The following is a 20,935-nucleotide window of genomic DNA, read 5'->3' as shown; positions in this document are numbered from 1 at the left end:
GTGATCCACCTACCTCAGCCTCCCAATGTGCTGGGATTACAGGGTGACCCACTGTGCTCAGCCTATAGTATTACTTTTGCCCTCCCTTTAAAACTTCTTTTATTGGATTAATTAGATTTTTTTTGCATTCCATTTTATCTATTCTGTTTGTTTCTTAGCTATCTTAAAAATACTTTTGTCTTTGATCTAGGTCAGCATTTATTTTGACATACATCAAAATTTTACTTTATTACAAATATTTTCAAATATATTCAAAAGTAGAGAGAATAGTATAATTAACCGGATGTACCCATAACAAACTTTCAACAACTATAAACACATTGCCAATGACATTTCATCTAAATTCTCACTTAATCCACCTCTCCTGGGTTACTCTGAAGCAAATTTCAGATACAATATTTCATCCGTTACTATTTCAGTATGTATCTCTGCAAGGACTTAAAAAATATATAACAATATGATTACTGCACCTGAAAAATTAACAATAATTTCTTAAGAACATCAAACAGCCAATCACTGTTCACACCTTCCTGGTTGTCTTTAAGTGATTTTTTTCAGTTCATTTGAATCAAGATTCAAATAAGGCCCATTCCTTGCCAACTGTCTGTTTTTATTGGAGTAGTGGGGGATGAAGAAGCTTCAGGGAGACTTGAAACACTGCTGCAGCCACTACCATCTACAATCTCAATGTGAGTTCCGTTTGATTTAAAATTTAAAATAGCAATTAAAAAGATGTAATTGGGAATATTAACTGAACAGAACCCCTACACAGGCATTTTAAAATTGGAATTTCCATTTTACGCTGAAGAATGTCATTCCTGGAAACTGTCTGAAGCCTACACAGTCACATCTTGGATAACTCCACATTTCGAAAGTTTCAATCTTGGACAATTTCCAGTATGAGTGATTTCCTATATTACTTCATCTATATTGTATTGCCAAATTCTGTAAAGCTATAATCATATCTTTCAAGAGGAGGAAAACTGGTCTGAATATTCTCTTCACTTTTGCCCATACTCTTTTCTTTCTTTGTGATAATTAAGAATTAAATTAATTTAAAATGTGAGGTCTGGAGATAATACTTCAAAACATTAATCAACCATTCTGATGTAGATTGTACTGCTGGAGTTTTAATGTCATTGCTTTACCTCCCTAGGAAATGAGCTACAGATGTAGACAGCAAGTGTAATAGCTTAGGAGGAATAAGCTTATGAGAGACACTTAATGAATTATGTACTTATAATTTCCTCTTTGTACTGTTTTTAAAAACTAGCCTAAACTTTTTCCAAATAGAGAGTAAAGAGAAAACATCTATTCCTTTAAGAACAACACAAGAAGGCTTTAGCTGATCTTTATTGTATCAAGTAACACACTGGCTCACTAAAATCAAAATTCTGATAATGCTAAACACTGTTATAATTGTATACAATTTAACAAAAATTAATAGATAAAAGTTCTTACAAACTGAAGAATGCTTTGGTAGAAAAAAAGGAACTCCTCTTTTATGGTAAAATACATACTTAAGAATGGAAAAGCACATTTTAAAGAGAGGAAAAACATAAATTGCTGTCAGTTACTAAATTTGGTTATCTCATACAATTACGTCTGCTATCCCTGCATATACAAACTCTGCCTATCCTTCAAGGCCTAGCTCAACACTAGTAAGAAAGAAATTTTAAATTTCACATTTGCCAATTATGCATATGTCACAATATGCATTATCACAATTATGCATATGTCACAATATGCATTATCACAATTATGCATATGTCACAATATGCATTATCAATCGCTTTATCCTCTTAGATAAGGCAGAAAGATATGATAGATTGTGAAGCTGAGATTTTTAAGTTGGTCTTTAAAAAATTAAATCAAGTTCATGAATTCTTCTTACACTTTTTTTTTCATTTGACTTTCTCAGTGATCTTAGATGGTAAGCAAGATCTAGTGTTATCACTTTCTTCTGTTTTAAAGATCAGCAAACTAAGGATTAGAGAAGTAAAATAAATGACCCAAGGCCATCTTCTGGTCAGTTACTGAGTCCAGACACAAATCAAAGTCGTTGGATTCCAGCAAGTATTCTCTATGTTATACCAGAGCTAAGCTTCCCATTGATTTTACTTTCTGAAAGAAACTTCCTGAATCCCATATGCCCAAATATGAATCAAAAATAGAAAAAGAGAAAACAGAATAAAGCAGAGAATACTGTGAGCTGTACTGGATATGGTGATGGTCTGGCCTTTATTGTTAACTATTGTCATTTCTACTACAAGTTTTTCAAACAGACTGGCCTTCTCCACATGATATAAAATCATTTGGAAGAATAAACCGAACAGGTTCTTTGTCAAAACAGCTACAGGACTCGTAGGCTGGAGCATTCTTTCTTTTCACCTATTACTATCCTTTCACTAACATTCACATGCACTGAGAGATTTCTATGTGTCCAGGCATAACATCTGGCAGAGAGAACAACATTATCCCAACTTTGCCCTTGAGAAGTTTCTAGTTTGGGGGACAGTAAGAGGCAAACGGGGATAAAAATAACCATAATGCAATAATTATTGGTTATAGAAAAAGCACTGGAAAGCAGTTCTACTAAAGGGCATGTAGGGAAAAATAGAGCATTTGAAGCAATAGCTGAAAAGTATCTTGATATATGCTAGCTACAATGACATAATTCCGACATTCCCAGTCTGGAAAAAACAAATAAATGTTGTTTTAGTTGTTAAGTTATAGCACAGTACAACATTCTATGAAAGAGATCCAATTGTCAAATAAATATAGCCAAATAAAACTGGAAAAGTAGTGTGTTAATGTTTCAGAGCCAGTGACATTATGAAGTCATAGATTTCTGAAATATTTTCTGTTCTGAATATACATTTTGTTCAAGAAATTCAATTAGATGTTCAAGTCTTATTCAATTAGCTATTCTCTAGACTTACAGTGTCCACCAAATCCTAACGGTAACATTTAAATTGATGAGGCACATAATATGTTCTGGGCTGATAGTGAGCTGAGGTCTGAAACAGTTTCAACTAGAATTTGCCTATTCCTTTTTAAGTTTTGTGAACTTGGGGTTTGTTTCTGGGTTGGATCTACACTAGTTATGTTTCTCAAATTAGCACAGGTACTGATGTGCTACAGAATAAAACAGCACATTTCTTCTACAAACAAAAATTTCCTTTTCTCACTGATGGGGTGAAGGATGAGATGAGATGAAAGGCCGTAGGTTGGGTTGCCTAGAAAAATCAAGTATAAGTAGCCTGTTCTCACTCATAGGTGGGAATTGAACAATGAGAACACGTGGACACAGGAAGGGGAACATCACACCCCGGGGCCTGTTGTGGGGTGGGGGGAGGGGGGAGGGATAGCATTAGGAGATATACCTAATGTAAATGACGAGTTAATGGGTGCAGCACACCAACATGGCACATGTATACATATGTAACAAACCTGCACGTTGTGCACATGTACCCTAGAACTTAAAGTATAATAAAAAAAAAGAAAAATCAAGGGTAAGTAATACAAGAATTATATTAGTAAGCTGGACATGGCTGTATTTTAGGGTATAAAGGAAAATTCACTTAATTTTTAAAAATAAAACACTAGGATGAAAAACAAACAAATAAGCCTGTCCTTTCATGGGTCTCCTTTGGTTATGCTGCAAGAACCTCTCACCATTTGCCTTCATCCTTAGTTCTTGGTGATAAGCTGGTGAAAAGCAATGCTTTACTGAATTCAGAAGAATTCTAAACATTTGAAAGATTTTAAGAGTTTGAAAGACTAATAAAAATGCCTAGAAGAGCAGATATTTTTAGCTTTTTTACATCCTATACACTGGGTATGCTTTATCATTTCCTTTTATCTTGGGCAAATGTGTTGTCCCATTGTGGGTTGGGTCATTCCCACTTTCAGGATACCAAGAACCACAAATGCCTTGAGGGGAAAAAAAATAGGTAGGTGGTGAGTGACTGTATCCTTCTCTTTTCATAACAGCAAAAACACAGAGAACATCTCATTCAACTTTTTAAGTTGGAAGATAAGAGTGAATAGTATTGGGAAAAAGTGTACTAATTTCTTTGAACATCTCTCACAGGAGTACTCAACAAATTCATTAAAAAGTCTCTTTTGAAAGACTCAAAGTAGCTCATAACCAATTCCGGGTTGCTCATTTTAGGGTGGTCCATGTGGTGTGCTAGGGTGGGATGCAGGAGGTCATTAGACAAGGTTACACTGCTGTTACAAGTCACAGGCAAATCCACAGAATGATCAGTTCCATTACTGTTTCCATTTAGAATGGGGTGTGCTGGCTTCTAGTTGTGGGTCATCTGCTCCACAGATTTAGGCTCTTAGTAACTTACATTGTATCAACTCCTTATTTAGTGCAGAGAGATTTTCTTGCCTGAAATGAAACTTTTGCATCACAAAACACCAAACTTTTATAGAGGCCAGCTGAGAAAGGCAACTGATGACAGCTAAGGGGGTTAGTGAAACAGAGATACAGAATCCTTCATCTATATTCACGAAAAAGTTAGCTGTACACAGTAGATCATAAAATGTAACTACTATTTCAGTTAGTAGTCATCTTAGTTTTTACATACTTTATATATATTTTAAAATATCTATAGCCAACGTATGTAGATGCCAAACACTAAATCTATGAGAAAAACTCAAAGCTATAAACCTTATCAGGACTTTGTCAGTATACCCGGGGCAATTCTGCTTACTTCAAAGACGGTTCCTTGACCAGCAAAGAGAGATCCACAAATGAGAATACTCACTACAGAGGAGGCTATGTGTTCTTGCTTCCTGAACTGGCTTCCAGGATACACATTCCTTGAACTTGTCTAGGTCTGCCCTGTTTTTCTTCATTCTATTTTGTCAGTTTCTCCTCTGCTTTGTCCTTTCAAGTAGTATCTCTTTATGGTAACACTTTCCAGCTCTTTAACTTCTACAGATGTTTCCTAATTTACCTCCTGCATTCTTACACTGCCAGAGAGCCCCCTTGGGCCACTCCTCTGACTCAAGTGACATCCCCAGGTGTGTGATCCCTTCTCACAGTTAAGCCTAACTGAAAAAGCTATTAAATACCCACAGAGTTCCTAAAATCATCTGATTCCCCCAGTCATGTACACCTAAAACTGAGGAGTTGATTTTTGAAACTTTTCTGTGAAGTCACAGGAAAAAAAAAATGAGTTGGGGGGAGGGGGAGAAGACATCAAATACTGATCGGTACCTTCTTAATTTCTATTTAAAGAAGCAAAGTAATAATAATCGAGAATTACTTGCAAAAATGTCCACTGCTACCAAGATATCAGATAGGATCTCTTATCAATCAGTGAAGAGCTTACAATAGTATCTGAGCTAGCAGGGAAGATGATGCTCTGAGTAATTACCTTCTTTGTTTAACTCTAACTTTATAAGTAGCTAATTACGTAAGTTTATAAGTTCTAATTACATAAGTAGCTTATGTGACATAGCCCAAGGTCAGCATGTATCTCTGCTTTGTAATCACCTTTGAAATTCTGTTTCAAGTGTGTCTAACTGTCCTAGCTGATGTCCCCCAAGTTTTTATAAATACCAAGGTTTGGTATCCTATCTTAGGTTATACAGAAAGTTCTTAAAGTTTGTTGAACAATTAAGTAGGCAGAATAAATGTAGATGTTTCATATACCAATAACAACTACAGTTTGAAAGCACAGATGTAGAAAAGTTTCTACATATAAAATATTGTTATAAGTATAAAAATTGAAATATAAAATATTGACTTAACTCTGATCTGGCCCTTTCCTTCCCTGATTGTCCCAAGCAGAATTCCGATTGCCTGTTTCCTAAGCCAATTAATTAAAAAACAACATAGGTCTGCATAATCAAGTATTTCCCAAAAACTCAATGTTAAACGAACGAAGATGTTTTTCCACTGTCAATCATAGTTTTCAGACAACCGCTTGCACCCCACAGAAGGGAAAACAGTATAGTTATATAAGCAAACAGGTTCCTATCTCTGAGGCTTCAGAAGTTATGACGGTTGAAATTGTTTAGTAAATGGATATCCATGTATCACACTTGCAGTCTCATTTTTAAGCCTTAAATGAAATTTTCATCAAGAATAATAAGGAATATATGACATATGTTTACGAGCCTAAAAATGTCACAAAATAAATTCATGGTTTACAAATATTTTTATCGTTTGGAGAATTTTTTTTCTCATTTATGTCATAGAAAGTTAAACTAAGTCACAGTTATAGGACCTTTGACATTATTTTAAAATATATTAAGGTGGCAATACGTAATCTTTAAATATTTACAGATTTACAGTCCATATCTTATATCTGAAGTGCTCTGTCCCATAGTTTACTACAAACTTTTATTTATCAAGCCTTCCATTATTTGATGTTCCTAAAAGCCCGGGGCTGATTTCTAAAACTCACTCCAAATTTACACATTCTACAATAAATTTTTCATTTACCTTTTCTCTCAAATGTCCTTGATGCTAAGCAGTATACACTGCAAATACTTTTTTTTCTCTATTTGTAAAAGGAACATTCATTTCTTTAAAATAATTTTGAAGTATGCTTTTGTAAATGTTACAATCTACCTCTTAGATTATAAATCTTAGGGAGTAATGTCTGAGTCTTTTTAATATGCTTTCAATTAAATGTACTGGCTTTCTGAATACATTTAAAAGGATAAATGCTCCTTTCAATGCAGAGAAAAATAACAGACATTGCTCTAGCACAGAGTCAAAGCCAAAGGAACTATAAAGCACACTTGGGTGTTCACTGTGCAATAATACATTTTTAATAGCATGTAGCACAATGTCAAATTTCAAGCCTATAAAATGACCACAGAAAAAACTCTTTATCTTTGCAGGTATAAATGCCATACCAATGTGAACAGAGTTTAAATTCTGTTATATAATCCAACCTACCAATAATTAAACATAATATTAATATTTATGGGTTTGTCCATGCAGAACAGCTCTAAATCCAATCTTTCCCCTATAACTCATTTACCAAATAAATGACAACAAAAAGAAAAAAATGTAATTTTTGGAGGGTTCCAGGAAACATGTGTCTCTGAAATGAAAATAAAGTTGGTTAATCCTTGGAACTATTTAAGAATAAACTTCCTAGATAAAATAAGACAGCATTCATCCTAACAGAGGGCAAGTGAAGACAGAGTGAAGGGCACTATAATGAATTTTTCTTAGAAATTATGAGCACAGAGTTTTGTGTTATCACAGTTTTCAGGTTGCCATTTTGGCACTGTTTTCAAACTGTAGGAATTGTGATTGGTATTGGTTCATGAATGTCTATGCATATTCCAATGCTAAAACATGGATTGCTATTGTACAAACTACACAAGTTGTAAACCCAGATCGCATGTAGTGGAAAACTATTCTGTTTATGTTATAAAACTAGCACTGAAACCAAGAGAGTAGGAAGGACCTGGATACCAAATGATGTGTACAGAGGCAGCGGTTCTTTGATTTGAATGGTCAAATTTTATTTCATTTATGCTGTCCAGCAAAAAACTTCCTGAGATTATTTGGATATCTAATGCTGCTCTTCTTTCTGTGACCTAGCAGCATGTATAATCTTTGGCTTAAATTTTAAAGTTTATATATATATATAAAGCAACATGTAAAAATGCAAGCACCATTCTTCTATATCCCTTATATTACCATATTTCCAAATGCCTTGCCCTTTGTTTGTTCTTCATAAAATTCTTTACAATTCCTTCTTCCTTCTTATATCAGAATTTTACCTCCTGAACCTAAAGCCACTCACATTAGCCCCTACTTAAAAACCTTAACAGCTCTCTACTTCCTACTGCAGTGTTCCCCAAACCTCTACTTCCTACTGCACTGCTCCCCAAACTCATGACATTTGGCAATTCCTTTCATAATTTTTTACCCTTTCTTTCACTGCCCTGTACTATTATTTGTTCAATGGTTTTCTTTAGAGTTCCTTTTATAACTTAAAAAAAAATTTTTCGCAGTGGCTCACGCCTGTAATCCCAGCACTTTCGGAGGCCAAGGTGGGCGGATCATGAGGTCAGGAGATCGAGACCATCCTGGCTAACACGGTGAAACCCCATCTCTACTAAATACAAAAATTAGCCGGGCGTGTTGGCGGGCGCCTGTAGTCCCAGCTACTCGGGAGGCTGAGGCAGGAGAATGGCGTGAACCCGGGAGGCGGAGCTTGCAGTGAGCCGAGATTGCGCCACTACACTCCAGCCTGGGCGACAGAGCAAGACTCCGTCTCAAAAAAAAAAAAATTTTTTTTTGTGCCCTTCCACAGGAGAATCCAGGGTATCTTGCTATATCAGTCAGAAGAGAATAGATTATGTCAGAGTAACAAAAGAGAGCGAATTGCAGTGGGATTTACACAACCCAAGCTTAATGCGTTGCTCACATCACAGGTCTACCTCAGGTCAGTTATGCTTCTGTTCCACATTTTCTTCACCCTGTGACCAAATCTAATGGAACACCTTCTATTTTAGGACATGGTGAACTATACCGAAGAGGGAAAAGAGGACGTGGCAAATCCTTGTTTAAAACTCCATGCCTTAAAGCTTTGGCTCAGAAATGACAGGGATTGGTTCCACTCTAATTTCCTCGGCCAGACTAGCTCATGTGGTTAAGACTGAATGGGCCAGGGAAATACAATCCTTCCCTTGGGAGTGGTAGCAGATACTTTGAACAATAATACAATCGATCACACTTGCCAAGAATAGAAGATAGTTGAATAAAAATGGAATGAAAAGAACATTATTAATTTTTTTATTATTATTATACTTTAAGTTTTTGGGTACATGTGCACAATGTGCAGGTTAGTTACATATGTATACATGTGACATGCTAGTGCGCTGCACGCACTAACTCGTCATCTAGCATTAGGTATATCTCCCAATGCTATCCCTCCCCCCTCCCCCCACCCCACAACAGTCCCCAGAGTGTGATGTTCCCCTTCCTATGTCCATGTGTTCTCATTGTTCAATTCCCACCTATGAGTGAGAATATGCGGTGTTTGGTTTTTTCTTCTTGCGATAGTTTACTGAGAATGATGATTTCCAAGATAACGTTTCCTGCCCAAGTGTTAAAATCATGCTAGCCAACTGATTTTCTTCTTCACAGATTGAAAATATTTAACTCACTATGTGACACAATATCCTATCCATGTCCAGGTATCACATAAAGCCATTCACCTAAAATCACTGGCAATATGATTCCCACACCTATGAAAATGTATCTATAAAAAACAAATTAAAATATCTAAATAAGGCTCTTTAACCATCTGATCTAAACTCATATTTACTGTATTGGCACCAGCCACGCATTTTCCTTTCTCTTGTTCTCATTACTTTCTCAGCCCCCTTTTTAATAAATTCCAAGCTCCCCAGACTTCATCTCTGCTGTACACCTTCTGATGCTTACTTGCGCCAATGTTTGATGAACCAAGGTTCACCACCATTATCTTACATTCACCATGCACATGGAATTCAAGCTTTGGCTTTTATCCTTATAATAAAAATCTTAGTCTTCTTTAATCTTCTTTAGTGAGAAATAACTCACAGTCTACTTTTCAAATGAAATATGAAGAAAAATGTTAAAAATGTAAAGGGAACATGGGTTGACTAGAAATATTAAGTTTGACTGAAAATGAAAGGTAGTTAAATATACTATGAATATCACTACTTGGATAAAACTGTTAACAAGTGTTTATTTATTATTACAATTAAATGTCAAGTAAGAAATTCGATAAATTAATATGGACGAGGGAGATAAATTACTCAGAAGTGTTTTGGTCTTTTGATTTGTAGACTTTGCAACATAAATAGTATCCAAGTCTGCAATATAGTCACTAAATCCAAGGGAGTCTAAATTTCTGAACCTAAAAAGTAACAGCCTAGAGGCATGTGATCTCTGAAATTATTTATGGGTAGATGAAACTTCCAAACACATAACATGCAGCTACAGATACTAAAGAGAATAATCTACCATAATGACTTCTATTTAAGCAGTAACATAAAAAAGTATAATTTTAAAAGTCAAATGGATTAAAATATTCTATATCAGACACTATACTTCTCTCTATAGAATTTATGTTGGTAAAAATTAACTTTGAGCTACATTGTTATTAATTTAGGAACACAGCTGGAGGTTTTTCTATCCCTTATGTGACTAACTGATAAAAATATATCAATCCTGTACATGAGTACCTTAAGATACTGATGTGGTTTGTCAATGATAAAATAAATTTCATTTTCTAAATACAAAAGTGATATCTCTTTTCAAAAATTTTAAAGAGGTTACAAAGGAAAACTCCCTCTGTTTTTGCTATTTGATATAGTTTTGTAATACATTTGGTCTTATGCTATCACCATAGATGAACTGCTTCCCTGGCATATCAGTGAATATTTTCAGGAAATATGCTGAATATTTCTTCTAATAATCTTTAGCCAGGATGATGATGATATTATTATTATAGATGGAGTTCTGCTATGTTGCCCAGGCTGGCTTTAAACTCCTGGGCTCAAGTGATCCTCCTGCTTTCACCTCTCGAGTAGCTGGGACTACAGGAATGTGCCACCTCACCTGGCTTCTTCCAATAATTTTTAAGAAGTGTTTTTCACAAAGTATGGCTCCAAGCAATATTTTTGCAGTGACATACTAAAGCACATGGTTAAGTATTATTTTTAAATTGTTTTTTAGTGTTTTTATTACTACAGGTAAACATTAAAATCTTTGTGTTAATGTAAATTGCATTATTTCAATTTTTTCCTAAGTTTCCCTTCCTGGAAATAAGTATGGATGCAAAAGATGTAACTAAAATGAAGTGACTGGAACATCATATCCTCTCATTTATAACTGTGATAATTTTAAACCCTTATATATTTTTATAAGTATGGATTGAATACTTGATGTATATAAAACACCAAAGGTTTAAAAACAATGCAGAATATAGAAATTAGAATTTATAATCTAGAAGCAAATATACATTCAAACACAGATGGCTATCATATAAAAAATATAATTATCATATAAACTATACAAGTATCATTCATTATTCAGGGGTTTTGAATGGTCCTAGTTAACTGGCTTTCCCAGTGGCAATTTTTCTTCCAATGTGGTCTGATTCACATCAAAGATGAGACTTAGATAGCGACTGATATTGAACATCAGCAGTTTATTCTAGCAGCGCTCTTACAAGTTGGATAATGGGAGCAGGTGGGTGGCATGAGCCAGATTCAATCAGGGGTCAGATGACCACCCATCCAAGAGGGTCTCCATCTGGAGACTATTCTCAGATCTTGGGGGATTCTTCCCCTTTCTTATACCTGTGTTCAATCGGAGTCAGTTACCAGGTCTTTCATTCATAAAAGGAGGTTAAGCTAGTCTTGTAAGGGTAACTTTGTTTAAAGGTTTGTAAGAGTTGCATCTGTACTGAGGTGGACGTGTCTCCTGGAAATCCCCAGGCCAGGTTGCCTCACACTGCTACTGCTAAGTGGCACATAGTGTCAGCCCTGTGAGGTGTTCCAGTAGGACTTACAGCTATCATTCATCTTATAGCCAGGAAATGTCTCTCATAGTATGCTACATCCAGGGGAGTGCTAGATGGCAGCAGGAGATAGAATAAGCATTGTTTTCTGGGGCTTATCACAGAAACTGCAAGGAAAAAGGGACATCTAATCTGAGCAAAAAAAATAAAATAGACTTCAGGCTGAGATCAAGGAGGGTAAATTCTAGACAGAAGGCACAGTGTGAGAAAAGACATAGAGACAGGAAATTATAATAGATATTAGGGTAATGACAAGGGATTTAAACTGACTAGAATCTGTGTGGGAGAGTGGTGAAATGCTGGGAAAACAGGCTGGGTGTTACATCAGAGTGCAGCTTTGAGAAAAATATCTCTGCTGAATGAATACGGTAAACAATGAATTGCCAAATAGGGAATCTATCTAGCTATTTTAGTGTTTCTAATTACAGAGCTAAAGTGCTGTATTATAGGAAACAAATACTGAATCAGCGCATTAAGAAAGTGTCCCTCATTAGCAATACTATTTTAAATAGTCAGGAGGTTTGAAGTTTCAGAATAGATTATTTAGGGTTTTGTATATATGGAGAGTCAGGAGGTAGGGAGGCGGATAGACAGACACAGATAAATACAGAAAAAAAATTCTAATGCCTGATTTGTCAATAACATACTTCCTTTAACTTAGAAATTGGAAACTATCTGAATCTAAAATGTGTATCTTTCCACTACTCAGTTGCTGCTCCCCTATAAGAAGTGGACTTACTGGCCTTTTGACTTTGAGAAAGTCATTCAGACCTTCTAAGCGACACTATTCTCATCTGTAAGTAGGGTATAGAAATCACTTACTTCACAGAGGTTCGGAATTGGTTCTGGAAAGTTACATTTTTTCTTGAAAACTGTCCATTTATCTGTTTTCAAATGCACTGGAGAACACGGTTCATAGTATTCTCTTATGAATTTAAAAATCGTTACTATCCATTATTATACATCTTTTTTATTCTAAATATTGTTTGTGCCTTCTCTCTCTTCTTGATTAGTATTGCAAGAGGTTTCCACATTTTATTAGTCTTCTTTAAGAACTTTTATTTTTTGATCCTTCCGAGTATTTCTTTGCTTTGCACTTCCCATCCTCTGCTAACTCTACAGGCTTACTCTATGTTCTACTTCTAACCTCTTGTGGATCTGTTGAGTTATTAATTTTAACATCTTGTTTTGCATTGTGATTTCTTCTAAACCTATTAATTAATTTGAAGTTGCTTTTTGGGTGTTTTGTTTATTTTAGTTTCCCAGCTAAACTAGAAGGGGTGATAAATATCTTTCTGTTGTTTTGTAGTTTTATTGCATTTTTATTAGAAAACATGTTCTGGATGATACTGATTATTTGGATTTACTTATAATTTACTGAAATATCTATACATTTATATAAGCTTACTGAATTTACTGTTTGTGCTTGAACATGGTAAATTTTCAGAAGTGTTCCATGTTTTCTTAAAAAGAATGACATTCTCTACTTTAGGTTCTATTTGACTCTCCTATCAAGCTTGTAAATTTTCTAAATAGTCTCTGCTTTTTTTTGTTTTTTTTTGACTTAGTACTTATCTAATTTTTTCTTTCCTCTTATTTCTGTATTTCTAACCTTTCTGTGACTGTCTCCTGTAAACAGCATACAACTGTATTAAAAAATTCAATATGAAGATCTTTGTCTTTTACAATTGTGTTTAATTGGTTTATTTTTTATCGTAAAAACAGTTATATTTAGATGTAATTTTTCTGGGTTTTTTTTTTGCCCCTTCTTCTCTTACTATACTTTGAGTCTCTTATTTCTCCCTCTAACAGTTCATATTTTAAGAGTTTACTCTTATACTTTTAACATCTATATTTAACAAATTGAAAAACTAATTGTAATCTCAATTTCTTTCTGAAAAAAAATAAAAAGGAGAAAAATTTTAAAAACTCATTAGAAGGCTTTTTTCTAAAAGTTCTCATACCACATCCTATGTCATTTCTCTAAAATTTCAGCTTCCCAAGTTTTTTTTTTGCAAAATTGCTGAATTATAACACATATATATGTCAGATAAAATACACATATATACTGCACCAATCATAAGTATATAACTTTCAGTATAATTGAAAAATACACTATTTCCTTTATTTCTTTTAAAGTCTCTTTCAATTTTTTTTTTTTTTTTGCAATGCAAGGTTCTTTATGTATTCATTTGTCCATCTGTCACACCTGGTGGCTTCCTTGCCTCCAATAATTGGTGTGGTTTCTATTAGGTTGGTGCAAAAGTTAACTGTGGTTTTACCATTACTTTTAATGGCAAAAAGTAATGGTAAAACCGCAGTTAACTTTTGCACCAGCCTGATACTCTCTGACTGTCCTCCTGTATTTACCAACAGTTGCTTCCCATGGACATCTCATGTACACTGGGTTCTGATAATTCCATGTGGATTCCTAACATGCCTCTATGGATGTCTCCAGTTTAGGACCTACTTTTCATTCAATTTATTTATTTAAGTGTTTATGTTTCTCAACTCATGGTTCCCACTTCACAAAGGCAGTGTGAAATGAGAACACACACTCCCTCATAGCAAAGGCTCTTGGTTTTGCTTTTTCATGTGTACCATTATTTCCATTTGTAGTCCCAAATGAGCAGCAGAGAAGTAGGTAGCTTTCCAAGCCCAGTCTAGCCAGAACTTTTCTTGTCCCTATTTCAGAACCTGGATAGTGCTTTGTAACTACAGAGGCAAGGCCTGGAGCTTATCTCACTCAGCATTAAAAACTCTAACCTCTCACCTGTAAGGCTTATATTCTCTTCTAATATTCCCATGTGGGCTCACCACTTACACTCTTTTGTGACGCTTGGGGATTTCTTTCAAGTTCTGCTGTGCATTAAACTTGTATGCGTGTGGGATGCATGCTGGAGGTGTAGGGGGAGGTTATGGGCAGGAGGAGATTTTCCTGCATCAGCTCAGTCTACTACATTTTCTAGAAGTCTGCTAAATAATTTTTTTAAGTTTTCATTGAAATTTAACAACATAGATATAGAAAACCATACTGATGGACCTTTAAAGTTTTGTTTCCAACTAATCTCATAGTTGATTATATGTACAAATAATTTTCATTATATTGACAATTCAGAGTTCATCAACATTATTATACTATTTCCATCATTAATGGTGTTGCCATTCCACCTGGTGTCTTTTCAGGAAACAGCTACAGTTAGAGATCAGGATATATGGCTATGGATTGCCTCAACACTCGACCTTGAAATATCTAGAGATAGTATTATCTCTAGATGGGAATCCAAGGTCATGGTTGATTTTGCCCTTAGAGTTCCATTCCAGGTAATTGTATAAAATCTATCAACCAAACCACCAATCAACCAACAAAAATACTGACTATTATATATACTGAATATTATTTTACCTACATGTGGAAAATCTATCTGAAGAATTTTTCATGGTGAACACATCCTGCCTTTTTGCTCTTTTCTAGCCAAGACTAAGGAGGTAACCAATAGCAGTGGCCCACCTAGAAGGAGCACTGTTGCTCAGCACAGGGAGGAGTAAGAAAACATTTTTTTCTTTCTTTTTTTGTAAAGAGTTTGAGACTATTGTAAGGATATGCTATGAACATCATTTTTTTTTAAGTTATTTTTATTTTTGCTACTTAGTGATCTGTGCCTTACTTTTCTCTAATTTATGTGCAGTTACAGGATGATGGTATAAAAATACAAATAAAAGGTAAGAGTGAGCTGTTGAATTAATTTTTCTGAAATAAAGGAATAAACATTTCTACTAAAAAGTTGTATGATTTGTTATTTGCAAAAAAGCCAAAACTCCTGCTTTGAGGCCTCTGACCTCTAACTCTTCTACTGAAGGTAAGAGAAATCTCTAATTTTAGTGTCTCCTTACTACTTAGTAGAGTTCTAATAAGTTTATAAATTAATTATGTAAAATACAGGAAACTATGTACATTTCTTTTTTTAACAGATTTCATAACATGTTTATAATTCTAGACTAGTAGTAACTTAGTTTTTTTTTTCCTATTGGCAAAAACAAAACTCTAAAGGTTTAAAGCTGTGAACAAGTACATCTAGAAATATTTAATCAATTAACTCACTAACAAAATTTGGCTGATAAGAACTATAAACTGAGTATTTTTAAAAGAAACTCTTTTGAGTGTTCATTTAAAACACTAATTGTATTTCTTTTACATATTTCTTTGTAATTAGTATATTTAAAATGTGGTCTGGATTTTTACTCAACTAACATATAATTTACTTCTTTGGAGCAGTTCTCTAATGAAACAATTATTGCATTATACTTTATAGCTCCTATGAGACACAATACTTTATTACAGATTTCATTGCCTTTATCAGTACTATGAGTAGACAAGATAAGAGAATATTATTTTATAGGAATTTAAAACACAAAAGAGATTAAAGCCATATCAGATAACATTTACACATTTTATATGTCTGGATATAAATGTTAGTTCATAAATCTGGAGAATATTTATTTTATACTAATATTTCATTTATGCATGTACTACAAACCAAAAACATTAAGGTTTCTAGCCTCCCAAGCCAGCTACATGCCAATGACTACCAAATTTTATCCTTATTTTGCTTAATTTCACTGAACCCTGGAAAAGGCCTCTAAGAATAAAAAAAAAAAGTTCCATAAAAGAATTTAATGTGATAGTAATTCTTTTTTTTTTTTTTTTTTTTTTTTGAGGCAGAGTCTTGCTCTGTTGTCTAGGCTGGAGTGCAGTGGTTTGATCTCAGCTCACTGCAATCTCTATCTCCCAGGTTCAAGTGATTCTCCTGCCTCAGCCTCCTGAGCAGCTGGGATTACAGGCATGTGCCACCACTCTCAGCTAATTTTTGTATTTTTGTAGAGATGGGGTTTCACCATGTTGGCCAGGGTGGTCTCGAACTCCTGACCTCAAGTGATCTGCCTGCCTCAGCCTCCCAAAGTGCTGGGATTACAGTCGTGATGCACTGTGCCCAGCCTAACGTGATAGTAATTCATTTTGACTTTACAGTTTTCTTTCATTTAAAAGCTTGGGAGTTTGGAAATACAGTGCAATTAAACAATATGCAGTGGGAGAAATTGCCTTGGCAGTATTTGTGAATAGCTGCCTAAAACTAAAGATCCAAACTCCTATACCTTATTAGAGAAATCTGGGTCTCCAAAAGTCTAGGCCTGAGTGCTTTCTACTCTGTGTGAAACACACAATTGCAATGCTTTGCATCCACTATCACCAGTATATGCTGCAAAGTAATGTAGTTATGAAGGCCAGTTTAAAAGAACTGCTATAAGTGCAAGCACTCTGAAAACTTAAACATAAGCCTCATTTTGAAATATTATATATTCGTATGGTAAAATGAGTGATATACCTGCCCCAGGCTGCCTCATTTGTAGATGCTTTATTAACTGGAACACAGGAGGAGTCAATGACAGTTGATTTGTTCATCTTGTAGCAGAAACCGCAGTCTGGATCCAACATACATTCATTACAGTAACTGAAAAATGAAAAGAGTTACCGTCATGTTGGCAGAGACAACTGGTGCTCACCATATACTGGATTCCATGCGCTTCTCTGCATTTTCCACTCTCTTGTGAAGTAAGCTTGGGGCCTTGGGACTTGTTTTGGCCAAGGAAAGTGACATGCGCTGAGCCAGGTGAGAGCTGGCTGGTCTCTTCGATTTCTCCCTCTTTTGGCCACAGCAACTTTGGAAGTCACTTTGAGCTGAAGGAGGCTTGGATCTGAGAGACTGAATGTAGAAGAGTCCCCGTCAATCTGGAGCAAATAAACTTTTGCTTTCCTAAACCACTGAGATTTGTTACCAAACTGTAGACTGCCTCATTGTGATCCAGCCCTGACTGGTTCCAAGTTGCATCAAAGCATTCATTTCTCTTAATTGTCTACCTCATACACCATCTATTTTAAAAAATGAAAATAGTTTTTTTTTTCTAATACATATCCTGAAAAAGAAAATTCAAACAACGAAAAACATTATGTCTAAAGAAAACAGTTAAATAAAAATACTACTACTCAAATATGGCCATTGTTAACATCTTGGTGAAATCTGTGCTTTCAGCAAAGATATACTGAGTATCAATTATGGATTATTCTTAATTTAAAAGAAGTAGGTATAGAAACAAAGGCTAACCATCCCCTAATCACATCTGCTAATTGGATCACAAAGTCATAATCAGTTACTCATTGCTCATTTGACAGCAGTATTCTAACTGCAGAAAAAATTTAAAGAAGCAAAAACCTTTAGAGGGCAGGGTTTGCCAACTAAAGCCTACATCACGCTTATAGAATGAGTTTTCTCCCTGTCACACAGTCATTTGCCAGAAAATTCTGGAGCACTTTACAGATGGCAAGCACATGCAACGTATCAGAGATACTAAAGATGAATAAGCCCAAATCCTTGCTCCTTGGTAGATAAAAGGCAAGAATGAGAAACAGATGAACAATGACAATATAATGGAAACTGGGTATGAGCTACCTGGAACAGGGGCCGATTCATTTTAACGATGAGAGCTGGGAACCATTTTAAATGTGACATTGAAACCGAATCATAAAATAAATTTACCAGGCAAAGAGGTAGAGCAAAGGGCATTTCAGAGAACTGCTTATGTTGTCATTAAAGATCAGTCAGCACAGACTTATTAAATATTTACTGTGTACAAGTCATGATACTATGGGTTGTGAAAGGAGAAATAGGTCATCTGAAAAAGACATCCAAAAGACATACAAGTTGTCTGAAAAGGATATGAAAGAATATTTCTTAATGTTCAAAATCAAAATACTTTTTTGATTCATGTAACTAAATATGAAAGCACTGGTGATAGGGTTTTTATGTTGGTCCTTTCCAAATCTCATCTTGAATTGTAATCCCCAAAGTTGGAGGTAGGGCCTGGTGGGAGGTATTGAATCATGGGGGAAAGATCCCTCATGAATGGTTTAGTGCCATCCCCTTGGTGATGAGTGAATTCTCACTCAGTTCACATGAGATCTGGTTGTTAAAAAGAGTCTGGAACCTCCCTCTTCTCTCTCTTGCTCCCACTTTCACTATGTGAGGTGGCTGTTCCCCCTTAGCCTTCTACCATAAGCTTCCTGATGCCCTCACCAGAAGCAGATGTCAGCACCATGCTTCCTGTGCAGCCTGGAGAACGATGAGCCAATTAAACCTCTTTTCTTTATAAATTGCCCAGTCTCAGGTATTCCTTTATAACAACAAAAACAGACTAACACAACTGGCATGGTTTAAAAATTAGATTTGTTATCATTTCAGCCTTCTCCCTCCTGTAAACTCTTCCTGAGTCACCCCTATTTTTGAATGACACTTCAGCCCTAGATAAAAAGCAAAAGAGAGGCCATTCAAATGTACTGAGAGGTGATTCAGCAATGTAAATATAAAATTTTCCACACTGGTGATAAGCACACTAAACTAGACAACTGAAGGCTTTAGAAGTAAGTACACTGAGTGTCTGGCTTTGAGAACCAGACTAGGCTAATTTGGAAAGGAGATAATTTCTACTAGTATTTTGTTTTGTATTCTGCCCATATGAAGTTAAATTTAACAATACTAATTGTTCCAATGGCCTTAAATGATACTCATTTGGGAAAGGTCAACTCACTCATTTGCAGAGAAATTATTCTCAATTTTATTTCTCCGAAAATATGTAGTCCCTATAAAAGTTCAAAAAGCATAATGATAAAGGCTAATAATTACTGAGAACTTATTGTGTGTGCATTTCAGGCATATGAGATGTCATCCATAACAAATAACTTCCTCCACCACTCATCCAAGCGTGACCCCAACTTCCCACTTTTCCTGCTTGCTTATTAAATGATCTTCCTGTGACCTACTATGTGCCACACACTATGCTAGGTGCTGGGACATGTGAGTGAACAAAACAGTCACTGCCCTCGTGAAGCTGATTTGGGTATTAGACCTCCTGATGATCATCAGTTAACTGACCCCTCTTCTTGCTCTCTATTATCAGTTTTCTCCTTTCTTTAGCTTACTGACCACTTCCCATCATTTCAATATCCTGAATTTCCCTTCTCCTCTATCATTCCATTATACCCATCTGGTAAAAATCCTAGCCCTGTATGAATGCAAACATTTGCCTTATCTGTGACTTCAGCCACACAGCCAAATGTAGCTGAAGTATAGAGCAGATGAGTAGCTCTTCTATAATTCATGATCACCAGCCTCAAACGGATTCTCAAAAATCCTGATCTAGATGGCTTTAGTCAATATACACATCTTAAAGTTTCTTAGCCCCCTGATTCCTAAGTCTTTACTTCTGCTTACATTTATCCACATCCTGGAAATTATTATCATCTATGACCTGGCGTCAGCAAACTACAACTGTTGAGAAAAATCTGGCGTACCACTTACTCTGTAAAAAAGGTTTACAGAAACACAGCCATGTCCATTTGTTTACTTATTGTTTATGACTGCCTTCATGCTTTAAGGACAGAGCTGAGAAGTTGTAACAAAAATGATATGGCCTGCAAAGCTGAAAATATTTCCTATCTGGCCCTTTAAAGTTTGCTGATCCCTAATCTAGAACACCTATATAGATCCCCTGTGGAGATATTTCACCCTTTTTTAAAATTCCCTAACTTCCTTACTCCAAAAACAACTGCTCTGCTACCTCAAAGAGACCTTCAATATTCATTCCCCACTGATCTCTCACTCACTCCATGGCTCTGCTTCCCTCTCTATGGAACCTTCATGTGAATCCTTCTAACCACTCTCACCAGATCCTCAATGTCTTCATATTTAGGTTTCTCTATTAAAGCCACCCTGCAGAACTTCATGTTTGGCTCTTTCTGAACACTTTTCAAGCTCTAGACTATTCTGTACTGGCAGAGAAATAACACAACCAGGCATATTGATACAAATACACATTCAAAGTTTTCAACCTTGGCTGGATACTCACTGTTGCCAGGAAACTTTTCCTGTTCCCAATAATAGATAGATTTCCCAAACACCCACAATTCTCTTCAAATCCCAATCCTTATTCCTCCACAAATTTCTTAGAAGATGGCCTTGTCTTTGTTGGGGCTCAGAACATGCTACTCCATAATATGGCACCTTGGAGCTCACACCCTAATCTTTTCCACACTTTTGCCTCTGAAGCACGGTCATAAAAAAAAAACAAAACAAAATCTCTGACCTACATCCTCCGAAAGTAGGTCGTAAGACCCTCAGTCTATAGGGTTCCTTCTCTATACCCAGAGGCCAAGAAGAATCTGAACAAACAGGCCTCACTGAGTTCTTCCCAGGTTATTACTATTAGATCATACCCTTTTGTTCTCCACTCTTATTTCCAACAACTGTTCATAAAAA

The 20,935-nt window shown here is 35.6% G+C and overlaps 1 protein-coding gene and 1 non-coding gene across 3 annotated transcripts in view; both read right to left on the bottom strand.

Moving 5' to 3' along the window:
• Positions 1-20,935, bottom strand: part of SLC2A13 (solute carrier family 2 member 13) — a 337,234-nt gene that overhangs the window by 55,183 nt on the left and 261,116 nt on the right. Inside the window, exon 7 of one of the 2 annotated variants that reach the window (XM_522353.9) lies at positions 16,952-17,077. In XM_522353.9, coding sequence (XP_522353.3) covers positions 16,952-17,077 — 126 coding nt within the window. Of the gene's footprint in view, positions 1-16,951; positions 17,078-17,129; positions 17,330-20,935 lie in introns of both variants that reach the window. The other variant, XM_016923641.3, reaches the window with a different exon arrangement.
• LOC112205146 (small nucleolar RNA SNORA22) lies at positions 6,657-6,790 on the bottom strand. Its single transcript, XR_002938999.3, has one exon. It is a non-coding gene; the product is annotated as a small nucleolar RNA SNORA22 (small nucleolar RNA).

This window comes from Pan troglodytes, chromosome 10, assembly GCF_028858775.2.
Source record: "Pan troglodytes isolate AG18354 chromosome 10, NHGRI_mPanTro3-v2.0_pri, whole genome shotgun sequence".
In the NCBI taxonomy this organism is placed as follows: Eukaryota; Metazoa; Chordata; class Mammalia; order Primates; family Hominidae; genus Pan; species Pan troglodytes.
This window is presented reverse-complemented; position numbering and strand designations above follow the sequence as displayed.